Source organism: Carcharodon carcharias, chromosome 36 (genome assembly GCF_017639515.1).
Source record: "Carcharodon carcharias isolate sCarCar2 chromosome 36, sCarCar2.pri, whole genome shotgun sequence".
In the NCBI taxonomy this organism is placed as follows: Eukaryota; Metazoa; Chordata; class Chondrichthyes; order Lamniformes; family Lamnidae; genus Carcharodon; species Carcharodon carcharias.
In genome coordinates this window covers 2,029,613-2,042,670 of record NC_054502.1, presented here as the reverse complement: position 1 = coordinate 2,042,670, position 13,058 = coordinate 2,029,613, and the positions used below count along the sequence as shown (strand labels likewise).

The 13,058-nt window shown below is 50.1% G+C and overlaps 1 protein-coding gene across 6 annotated transcripts in view; it reads right to left on the bottom strand.

The window, feature by feature from the left end:
* The window catches only part of chtopa (chromatin target of PRMT1a), a 97,272-nt gene that overhangs the window by 33,704 nt on the left and 50,510 nt on the right, over nt 1–13,058 (bottom strand). For 5 of the 6 annotated variants that reach the window (XM_041179750.1, XM_041179755.1, XM_041179753.1 and 2 more), the window contains one exon: nt 7,992–8,157. In XM_041179750.1, coding sequence (XP_041035684.1) covers nt 7,992–8,157 — 166 coding nt within the window. The remainder of the gene's footprint in view (nt 1–7,991; nt 8,158–13,058) is intronic. The other variant, XM_041179751.1, reaches the window with a different exon arrangement.

The window sequence follows — 13,058 nt, the reverse complement described above, 5'->3', positions numbered from 1 at the left end:
ACACACCAGCACCAGGTCCTTTACGCAAACACACCCCCTACACACCAGCACCAGGTCCCTTACGCAAACACACACCCTACAAACCAGCACCAGGTCCCTTACGCAAACACACTCCCTACACAACAGCACCAGGTCCCTTACGCAAACACAGCCCCTACACACCAGCACCAGGTACCTTATGCAAAAAAAACCCCTATACACTAGCACCAGGACCCTTAGGCTAACACACCCCCTACACACCAGCACCAGGTCCCTTACGCAAACACACCCCCTACACCAGCACCAGGTCACTTAGGCAACACACCCTCTACACTCCAGCGCCAGGTCCCTTACTCAAACACACCCCCTACACACCAGCACCAGAACCCTTACTCAAACACACCCTTGACAAACCAGCACCAGGTCCCTTACGCAAACACACCCCCTACACACCAGCATCAGGTCCCTTACTCAAACACACCCCGTACACACCAGCACCAGGTCCCTTACGCAAACACACCCCCTACACACCAGCACCAGGTCCCTTACGCAAACACACACCCTACAAACCAGCACCAGGTCCCTTACGCAAACACACTCCCTACACAACAGCACCAGGTCCCTTACACAAACACAGCCCCTACACACCAGCACCAGGTACCTTATGCAAAAAAAACCCCTATACACTAGCACCAGGACCCTTACGCAAACACACCCCCTACACACCAGCACCAGGTCCCTTACGCAAACACACACCCTACAAACCAGCACCAGGTCCCTTACGCAAACACACTCCCTACACAACAGCACCAGGTCCCTTACGCAAACACAGCCCCTACACACCAGCACCAGGTACCTTATGCAAAAAACACCCCTATACACTAGCACCAGGACCCTTACGCTAACACACCCCCTACACACCAGCACCAGGTCCCTTACGCAAACACACCCCCTACACCAACACCAGGTCACTTAGGCAACACACCCTCTACACTCCAGCGCCAGGTCCCGTACTCAAACACACCCCCTACACACCAGCACCAGAACCCTTACTCAAACACACCCTTGACAAACCAGCACCAGGTCCCTTACGCAAACACACCCCCTACACACCAGCATCAGGTCCCTTACTCAAACACGCCCCCTACACACCAGCACCAGGTCTCTTATGCAAACACACCCCCTACACACCAGCACCAGGTCCCTTACGCAAACACACAACCTACAAACCAGCACCAGGTCCCTTACGCAAACACACTCCCTACACAACAGCACCAGGTCCCTTACGCAAACACAGCCCCTACACACCAGCATCAGGTACTTTATGCAAAAAAAACCCCTATACACTAGCACCAGGACCCTTACGCAAACACACCCCCTACACACCAGCACCAGGTCCCTTACGCAAACACACCCCCTACACCAGCACCAGGTCACTTAGGCAACACACCCTCTACACTCCAGCACCAGGTCCCTTACTCAAACACACCCCCTACACACCAGCACCAGAACCCTTACTCAAACACACCCTCGACAAACCAGCACCAGGTCCCTTACGCAAACACACCCCCTACACACCAGCATCAGGTCCCTTAGGCAAACACACCCCCTACACACCAGCACCAGGTCCCTTACTCAAACACGCCCCCTACACACCAGCACCAGGTCCCTTACTCAAACACGCCCCCTACACACCAGCACCAGTTCCCTTACGCAAACACACCCCCTACACACCAGCACCAGGTCCCTTACGCAAACACACACCCTACAAACCAGCACCAGGTCCCTTACTCAAAAACACCCCCTACACACCAGCACCAGGACACTTAGGCAAACACACCCCCTACACACCAGCACCAGGTCTCTTACTCAAACACACCTCCTACACACCAGCACCAGGTTCCTGACTCAAACACACCTCCTACAAACAGGCACCAGGTCTCTTAAACAAACACATTCCCTACACACCAGCACCAGGTCCCTTAATCAAACACACACCCTACACACCAGCACCAGGTCGCTGACGCAAACACATCCCCTACTCATCAGCACCAGGTCCCTTACTCAAAAACACCCCCTACACACCAGCACCAGGTCACTTAGGCAACACACCCTCTACACTCCAGCGCCAGGTCCCTTACTCAAACACACCCCCTACACACCAGCACCAGAACCCTTACTCAAACACACCCTTGACAAACCAGCACCAGGTCCCTTACGCAAACACACCCCCTACACACCAGCATCAGGTCCCTTACTCAAACACGCCCCCTACACACCAGCACCAGGTCCCTTACGCAAACACACCCCCTACACACCAGCACCAGGTCCCTTACGCAAACACACACCCTACAAACCAGCACCAGGTCCCTTACGCAAACACACTCCCTACACAACAGCACCAGGTCCCTTACACAAACACAGCCCCTACACACCAGCACCAGGTACCTTATGCAAAAAAAAACCCCTATACACTAGCACCAGGACTCTTACGCAAACACACCCCCTACACACCAGCACCAGGTCCCTTACGCAAACACACACCCTACAAACCAGCACCAGGTCCCTTACGCAAACACACTCCCTACACAACAGCACCAGGTCCCTTACGCAAACACATCCCCTGCTCATCAGCACCAGGTCCCTTACTCAAAAACACCCCCTACACACCAGCACCAGGACTCTTAGGCAAACACAGCCCCTACACACCAGCACCAGGTACCTTATGCAAAAAAAACCCCTATACATTAGCACCAGGACCCTTACGCAAACACACCCCCTACACACCAGCACCAGGTCCCTTACGCAAACACACCCCCTACACCAGCACCAGGTCACTTAGGCAACACACCCTCTACACTCCAGCACCAAGTCCCTTACGCAAACACACCCACTACAAAACAGCATCAGGTCACTTACTCAAAAACTCCCACTACATACCAGCACCAGGTTCCTCACGCAAACACACACCCTACAAACCAGCACCAGGTCCCTTCAGCGAAAACACACCCTATACACCAGCACCAGGTCCCTGATGCAAACACACGCCCTACACACCAGCACCAGGTCCTTTACTCAAACACACCCAATACACACCAGCACCAGGTCCCTTCCTCAAACACACACGCTACACACCAGCACAATGTCCCTTACGCAAACACAGTCCTAACACACCAGCACCAGGTCCACTACACAAACACACCCCTTACACACCAGCACCCTTACGCAAACACACACCGTACACACCAGAACCAGGTACCTTACTGAAACACACACCCTACACAACAGCTCCAGGTCCCTTACGCAAACATACCCCATGCACAGCAGCACCAGGTCCCTTACTCAAACACACACCCGACACAGCAAAAGGTCCCTTGGGCAAACACACCCTCTACACACCAGCATCAGGTCCCTTACTCAAACACACTCACTACACACCAGCACAAGGTCCCTTACTCAAACACACCCACTACACACCAGCACAAGGTCCCTTACGCAAACACACAACCTACAAACCAGCACCTGGTCCCTTACGCAAACACACCCACTACACCAGCACCAGGTCCCTTACGCAAACACACCCCCTACACACCAGCACCAGGTCCCTTATGCAAACACACCCCCGAGACACCAGCACCAGGTCCCTTACTCAAACACACCCCCTACACACCAGCACCAGATCACTTACTCAAACACACCCCCTACACACCAGCATCAGGTCCCATACGCAAACACAGCCCCTACAAACCAGCATCAGGTCCCTTACTCAAAAACACCCTCTACAAACCAGCAGCAGGTCACTTAGGCAAACAAACCTTCTACACACCAGCATCAGGTCCCTTACTCAAACACACCCCCTATACACCAACACCAGGTCCCTTTCGCAAACACACCCCCTCCGCACCAGCACCAGGTCCCTTACGCAAACACATCCCCTACACCAGCACCAGGTCCCTTACGGAAACACACCCACTACACCAGCACCAGGTCCCTTACGGAAAAACACCCCCTACACACCAGCACCAGGTCCCTTACACAAGCACATCCCCTACACACCAGCACCAGGTCCCTTAGCCAAACACTCCCTCTACACTGCAGCACCAGGTCCCTTATGCAAACACACCCCCTACACACCAGCACCAGGTCCCTTACGCAAATACACCCCTACACACCAGCACCAAGTCCCTTACGCAAATACACACCTACACACGAGCATCAGGTCCCTTATGCAAACACACCCACTACACACCAGCACCAGATCACTTACTCAAACACATCCCCTGCACACAAGCATCAGGTCCCTTACGCAAACACAGCCCCTACAAACCAGCATCAGGTCCCTTACTCAAACACACCCCCTATATACCAACACCAGGTCCCTTTCGCAAATACACCCACTACACACCAGCACCAGGTCCCTTACGCAAAGACACACCCTACACATCAGCACCAGGTCCCTTATGCAAACACACCCCCGACACACCAGCACCAGGTCCCTTACGCAAACACACCCCCGACACATCAGCACCAGGTCCTTACTCAAACACACCCCCTATATACCAACATCAGGTCCCTAACGCAAACACACCCCCTACACACCAGCACCAGATCCCTTACGCGAACACACCGCCTACACACCAGCACCAGGTCCCTTACGCAAACATACCCCCTACACACCAGCACCATGTACCTTACGCAAAAACACCCCCTACACACCAGCACCAGGTCCCTTACTCAAACACACCCAATACACACCAGCACCAGGACCCTTCCTCAAACACACACGCTACACACCAGCACCATGTCCCTTACTCAAACAAACCTCCTACACACCAGCACCAGGTCCCTTAATCGAACACACACCCGATAAACCAGCACCACGTCCCTGATGCAAACACACCCACTAAACACCAGCACCAGGTCTTTTACTCAAACACACACCCTACACACCAGCACCAGGTCCCTTACTCAAAAACAGCGCCTAAACACCAGCACCAGGTCCCTTACTCAAACACACACCCTACACACCAGCATCAGGACCCTTACGCAAACACACCCCTTGCACACCTGCACCAGGTCCCTTATGCAAACACACCCCCACCAGGTCCCTTAGGCAAACACACCCCCTACACACCAGCACCAGGCACCTAATGCAAAAAAAGCCCTTATACACCAGCACCAGGTCCCTTACGCAAACACACCCCCTACACACCAGCACCAGGCACCTAATGCAAAAAAAGCCCTTATACGCCAGCACCAGGTCCCTTACGCAAACACACCCCCTACACACCAACACCGGGTCCCTTACGCAAACACACCCCCTACACACCAGCACCAGGTCCCTTACACAAGCACACCCCCTACACACCAGCACCAGGTCCCTTACACAAGCACACCCCCTACACACCAGCACCAGGTCCCTTACTCAAACACACCTCCTACACACCAGCACCAGGTCCCTTACTCAAACACAACTCCTACACACCAGCATCAGGTTCCTAACGCAAAGACAACCCCTACACACCAGCACAAGGACCCTTACTCAAACACACACCCTACACACCAGCACCAGGTCCCTTACGCAAACACAACCCCTACACACCAGCACCAGGTCCCTTACGCAAACACAACCCCTACACACCAGCACCAGGTCCCTTACGCAAACACAACCCCTACACACCAGCACCAGGTCCCTTATGCAAACACACCCCCTACACACCAGCACCAGGTCCCTTAAGCAAACACACCCCCTACACACCAGCACCAGGTCCCTTATGCAAACACACCCCCTACACACCAGCACCAGGTCCCTTACGCAAACACATCCCCTACACACCAGTACCAGGTCCCTTACGCAAACACACACCCTACACAACAGCACCAGGTTCGTTACTCAAACACACACCCTACACACCAGCACCAGGTCCCTTACGCAAACACAACCCCTACACACCAGCACCAGGTCCCTTATGCAAACACACCCCCTACACACCAGCACCAGGTCCCTTACGCAAACACACCCCCTACACAGCAGCACCGGGTCTCTTACTCAAACACACACCCTACACACCAGCACCATGTTCCTTCGGCAAAAACACCCTCTACACATCAGCACCAGGTCACTTCCTCAAACACACCCCCTCCACACCAGCACCAGGTCCTTTACGCAAACACACCCCCTACAGACGAACACCAAGTCCCTTACTCAAACACAACCCCTACACACCAGTACCAGGTCCTTATGCAAACACACTCCCTACACACCAGCACCAGGTTCCTTACTCAAACACATTCCCTACACACCAGCACCAGGTCCCTTACTCAAGCACACCCCCTACACACCAGCACCAGGTCCCTTACTCAAACACAGCCCCTACACACCAGCACCAGATCCCTTACGCAAACACACCACCTACACACCAGCACCAGATCCCTTATGCAAACACACCCCCTACACACCAGCACCAGGACCCTTACTCAAACACACCTCCTACACACCAGCACCAGGTCCCTTACGCAAACACACCCCCTATACATCAGCACCAGGACCCTTACTCAAACACAGCCCCTACACACCAGCACCAGGTCCCTTACGCAGACACACCCCCTACACACCAGCACCCGGTCCCTTACGCAGACACACCCCCTACACACCAGCACCAGGTCCCTTACGCAGACACACCCCCTACACACCAGCACCCGGTCCCTTACGCAGACACACCGTTATAAACCATGACTGGGTCGCCTGCTCAAACTCATACCTTACACAAGCTTCACACAAAGCAGATTTAAAATATATATATATATATATATATATATACTGAGCAACTCAAAGTATGTTTCCCATTTGTCATCAAATGCATGTCTTGACGTCCCCAAAAGAAATACAAACACACAAGTTGATTGATAAATAAAGTGCCGATAGCTAATTAAAATTTAAGGGAAGGCGGTGGCAAAGTGGTAATGTTGCTGGACTAGTAACCCAGAGGCCCAGGCTGATGCTCTGGAAACCTGGGTTCAAATCCCACCATGGCAACTGGTGGCATTTGAATTTAAGGAGTAAATCTGGAATATAAAGCTAGTTTCAGTAATGGTGACCATTGTTGTAAAAACCCTGTTTCGCTAATGCCCTTTGGGGAAGGAAATTTGTCATCCTTACCTGCTTTGGCCTACATGTGACTCCAGGCCCACAGCAACATGGTTAACTCTTAACTACCCTCTGAAATGGCCAAGCAAGGGCAGTTAGGCAGGGATGGGCAACAAATGCTGGCCTTAGCAGTGACGCCCACATCCCATGAAAGTATAAAAATAACAGCAGCAATTTAGATTGAACAGCTGGAGCCTGGTTTACCAGGATTCAGGAAACCCAGCAGCTAGAGAGGCATGTACTGGCAGATCCAGCAGGAGTGTGCTGCAGTGTTTGTGCTCCCCTCCCTCCAACATCTCTCCCCATACCATCTGATGTTTCTGCACCAACCCCTGCAATTCTATGTCTACCCCCCCTTACCCTGGGTATATGCTGCTAAATGTGTCAGGGTCGCTGTATTTCTGAGATTCCTGGATGTTGACAATAACCCTGCTCTTCCTTCAAATATCAGGGCAGAAGTCAAATATACAAATGCCTATTGGTGATGGCTCCACCTATGGCAGTAGCCTTGCTGGGCTTTGGCAACAAACAAAGGAGTGGGGAATGGAAAACAAAATAGTATCATTGGTTGGAGGGACCAATGGACAACAGGTCCTAATACCTGTAAAGACATATTCACAGACATGACATATGGCTCTAACATTGGGATTGGGGTTGCAGCAATGGAAGATAAGGACTGGTACCATTATAGTGCATTCCACACCTTCAGGATGCCCCAAGTATTCCATAGGTAACAGGTAGTCAAAGGCTGTAATGTAGTGAAATTAGAGCAATCTCCCATCCATCATGCATCACATCAGCAGCCACTTATATGCAACTCAATGCACTGTAGATACCTTTTAATTACTTGTACAATGCCACCTACCTCGGAGAGGAAGCCCTCCTCTCGCACCTCCTCTTCCGCCACGACCAAGGCGCACACCTCCTCTTGGCGATCCCCGCCCAACAATTGGACCTCGTGCCAAAGTTCCCACCGGTCGTCCCAGTCGTGCTTGGATGTTGCTCTTACCTAGACGCTGTTTCAGACTCTTCTGGGCCAGAAAGTTACAAAATTAACTTCTGAATGTGGAAACAGTTCAAGATACATCATACAACTGTGTCGAATACTCTACAGTGCAGGACAATGCCTATAAATGCAGTTTCACATGCATGAGCAACAGGCTCCCACCCACTAAGTGTTAATAGTAAGTTAAACATAGTTAAGATAAACAGGTGAAGAGCACTTATAAAGAGGGGCTGCTGGGGTACTGGGTGATAAATATGATGCAGACATACGTAATGCATCGTGATTAAACTCATCAAGAAAATTGTCTAGCTTCACACCTCAACTGTCTTGGGATTCGACTAGCAATATAGTACAGAATGGTTGCCTATAAGGTGAAGATGGGAAACCAAGAATTTTTTTCCCCCCGGGCAGAAGACTGAAATTCCATTTGCTTTTGTGAAAAAAATGGCTGAACGCAGGTAGTCAATGTCACGTAGGACTACCCACTGCTGTTATCTAAATCCGAGTCTATGACCAATGGAAAAATTGAATGGATATGCGGCCATGGGTCAGACAGAAAACAAGGCATTGTCACTTCCTGACAAAAACTACATCAGCAGCAAAGCTTGTGAACTGGATGCTTGGCAGTTGACAGTAAAGGAGATTTGGATATTCTATTTAATTTCATGGGTAAAATTTATGAGAAAGATGATCTATTAAATGCCTATGAGGTACGGTCAGGCTTTGATTGATTTAGAAAGATGGATAGTTATTCCATGGAGAAATACATGAATTTTAATAGGGGCCATATAAAAGATTGTAGAAAATCAATTGGGAAATTCCTTGTTCAGTGCTCACTTTCAAATTTTTGGACTGTGCTAAGTGTCTCACAATGAAAGGCTCTTGGTTTTGAAGAGTTTGGTTTTCAAAGTACACGCTTTTGGATCAGATGTCTTGAGGCTTTAAAAAAAAAAAAAATTCCCGGGAAAACGGTCATTCCCTACAGCCTTCATAGCATAAATGGGACACTCAGCAGGGTCACAGAAGATGGAGGGGTCAACGATCACAGCCTTCTGAGACCATTCATATATGGGGCGCAGCCATTATACAATAAAAGATTACAGACAAAAGAAACAAGGATGGAGACGGCTTTGGCAGGTCTGGCAGGCAAGGGGATTGGAGTAATAAGATGAATGAACCCCCAGGATTGCCTGGGAAACTTAACAAGTGTTTCTGATGCGACTCGAAATATTAGATGGTAAACTGTTCAAAGCATGACAAAAAGGTTTACAAAGCTACGCACAACACAAAGTTCAGCAGCTTCAGTCTGATAACAAGTGTACTAGTCGCAGATTCATTTAATTGTACAACCACTATCCTACATATCGCAATGACAGTATGTGGGATGGATTGGTTGAAATATTATTTAGATTTACTCAGTAGTAAAGATCGAAGTAAGGTCTGGGAATATGAAAGTTCTACCTGTTTCTAGCTCTGGGGACCCAGGTTCGAATCCTGCCACGGCAGTTGTGGAATTTGAATTCAATAAAAATCTGGAATTAAAAAGTCTAATGATGACCACGAAACCATTGTTGTAAAAACCCATCTGGTTCACTAATGTCCTTCCCTGGTCTGGCCTGTGACTCCAGACCCACAGCAATGTGGTTGACTCTTAAATGCCCTCTGAAATGGTCTGAGCCACAGTTGTAACTCAAACCACAACAAAGAATGAAATACAAAGATGGGCGTCGACCTAGGCACCAGAAACGACAACGGCAATCGCAGCCCTGTCAACCCTGCACAGTTTTCCTTACTAACTTCTGGGGTTAGTGCTAAAATTGGGAGAGTTGTCTCACAGGCAAGTCAAGCAACAGCCTGACATAATCATCCTCACGGAATTATACCTTACAGATTATGTCACAGACACCACCACAATCACCATCCAGGCACCAGCAGAGGTGGCGGCACAGTGGTATACAGTCGGGAAAGAGTTCCCCTGGGAGTCCTCAATATCAACACCGGACCCCATGAAGTCTCAAGTCAAAGGTAACCTCCTGATTATCAGCGCCCTCCCTCAGTTGATAAATCAGTGCTCCTCCATATTGAACATCATTTGGAGGAAATACTGAGGATGGCAAGGGCACAGAATGTACCCTGGGTGGGGAGCTTCAATGTCCATCACCAAGAGTGGCTCGGTAGCACCACTACTGACCGAGCTCGCCAAGTCCTAAAGGACATAGCTGCTAGACTGGGTCTGCGGCAGGTGGTGAGGGAACCAACAAGAGGGAAAAACATACTTGACCTCATCCTCACCAACCTGCTTGCCACAGGTGTCCACGACAGTTTCTGTAGGAGTGGCCATCACAGAGTCATTGTGGAGACGAAGTCCCGCCTTCACATTGAGGATACCCTCCATCGTGTTGTGTGGCACTACCACCGTGCTAAATGGGATAGATTTCAAATAGATCTAGCAACTCAAGACTGGGCATCCAGGGGGCGCTGTGGGCCATCAGCAGCAGAATTGTACTCGAAACAAGTTCTTGCCTGGCATATCCCCCACTCTAGCATTACCATCAAGCCAGGGGATCAACCCTGGTTCAATGAAGAGTGCAGGAGGGCACCAGGTATACCTAAAACATGAGGTGTTAACCTGGTGAAGCTATAACACAGGATTACTTGTGTGCCAAACAGCATAAGCAGCAAGTGATCGACAGAGCTAAGTGATTCCACAACCAACGAATCAGATCCAAGCTCTGCAGTCCTGCTGTATCCAGTCGTGAATGGTGGTGGACAATTAAACAACTCACGGGAGGAGGAGGCTCCACAAATATCCCCAGCCTCAATGATGGAGGAGCCCAGCACATCAGTGCAAAAGATAAGGCTGAAGCATTCGCAACGATCTTCAGCCAGAAGTGCCGACTGGATGATCCATCTCGGCCTGCGAGCATCACAGATGCCAGTTTTCAGCCAATACGATTCACTCCACATGATTTCAAGAAATGGCTGAAGGCACTGGATACTGCAAAGGTGACAGGCCCTGACAATATTCCAGCAATAGCACTGAAGACTTGTGCTCCAGAACTTGCCACGCCCCTAGCCAAGCTGTTTCAGTACAGCTACAACATTGGCATCTACTTGGCTATGTGGAAAATTGCCCAGGTCTGTCTGTACACAAAAAGCAGGACAAATCCAACCCGGCCAATTACCGCCCCATCAGTCTATGCTTGATCATCGGTAAATGGATGGGGTCATCAACAGTGCTAACATGCGGCACTTGCTTAGCAATAACCTGCTCAATGATGCCCAAATTGGGTTCTGCCAGGGCCACTCAGCTCCTGACCTCATTACAGCTTTGGCTCAAACATGGACACAAGAGCTGAGCTCCTGAGGTGAGGTGAGAGCGACTGCCCTTGACATCAAGGCCACATTTGACAGAGTGAGGCATCAAGGAGACCTAGCAAAACTGGAGTCAATGGGAATCAGGGGGAAAACTCTTTGCTGGTTGGAGTCATATCGAGCACAAAGGAAGATGGTTGTGGGAGGTCAGTTATCTTAGCTCCAGGGCATCACTGCAGGAGTTCCTCAGGGTAGTGTCCTTGGCCCAACCATCTTCAGCTGCTTCATCAATGACCTTCCTTCCATAAGGTCAGAAGCGGGGGATGTTCGCACAATGGTCAGCACCATTCACGACTCCTCAGATACTGAAGCAGCTCATGTCCAAATGCAAGTAACATTTGCACCAAACAAGTGTCAGGCAATGACCATCTCCACCAAGAGAGAATCAACCATTGTCCATTGATGTTCAATGAAATTGCCATCACTGAATCCCCCAATATCAATATTCTGGGGCTGACCATTGACCAGAAACTGAACTGGATTAGCCATATAAATACTGTGGCTACAAGAGCAGGTCAGAGGCTAGGAATAGTGCAACGGGTAACTCACCTCCTGACTCCCCAAAACCAGTCCGCCATCTACAAGGCACAAGTCAGCAGTGTGATGGAATATTCCTCGTTTGCCTGGACGAGTGCAGCTCTCACAATATTCAAGAAGCTTGACAGCAAGACAAAGCAGCCCGCTTGACTGGCACCACATCCACAAACATTCATTCCCTCCACCACCAACGCACAGTAGCTGCAGTGTGTACTATCTACAAGATGCAGTGCAGGAATTCACCAAGGCTCCTTCGATAGCACCTTCCAAACCCTGACCACTACAGCCTAGAAGGATAAGGACAGCAGACACAAGGGAATACCACCACCACCTGGAGTTTCCCCTCCAAGTAACTCACCATCCTGACTTGGAAATATATCGGCTGGTCCTTCACTGTCACTGGGTCAAAATCCTGGAACTCCCTCCCTAAGAGCGCTGTGGGTGTACCTACACCACATGGACTGCAGCAGTTCAAGACGGCAGCTCACCACCACCTTCTCAAGGGCAATTAGGGATGGGCAATAAATGCTGGCCCAGCCAGCGAAGCCCACAACCCGTGAATGAATAAAAATGTTGCAGCGGGCTGCTCTATGGCAAGAAAAGTGATGTTGAAGATATTCTTAGCACTGATAGCCACATATTCATGGGAATGTAGGTCGATCAACATAAAAGCTGTATTTTTGCAGGGTAAAAGTTTTCAAAGTAGTGTTTGAAACCACCCAAAAAAGCTAGCAATGTGTGTGTGTGTGTGTGTGTGTGTGTGTGTGTGTGTGTGGAGGGCGGGGGGGGGGGAGGAGAAGAGGAGCTCTGAAAATTAAACAAATGCATTTATGGATAGAATTGAGGGCATGGTATTTCTTGATTAGATCAGTCTTGATGAAAATAGGCTTTATTCAGCTAAAGCAGATCCAGCAATCTTCTACTGGTATCACAAGAGAAACTGCCATGCATCATAAAGATGCCGAAAATGGTTTTCTATGGGGAGGTTCTGTGGAATTTGAGCAATTTTTTGTA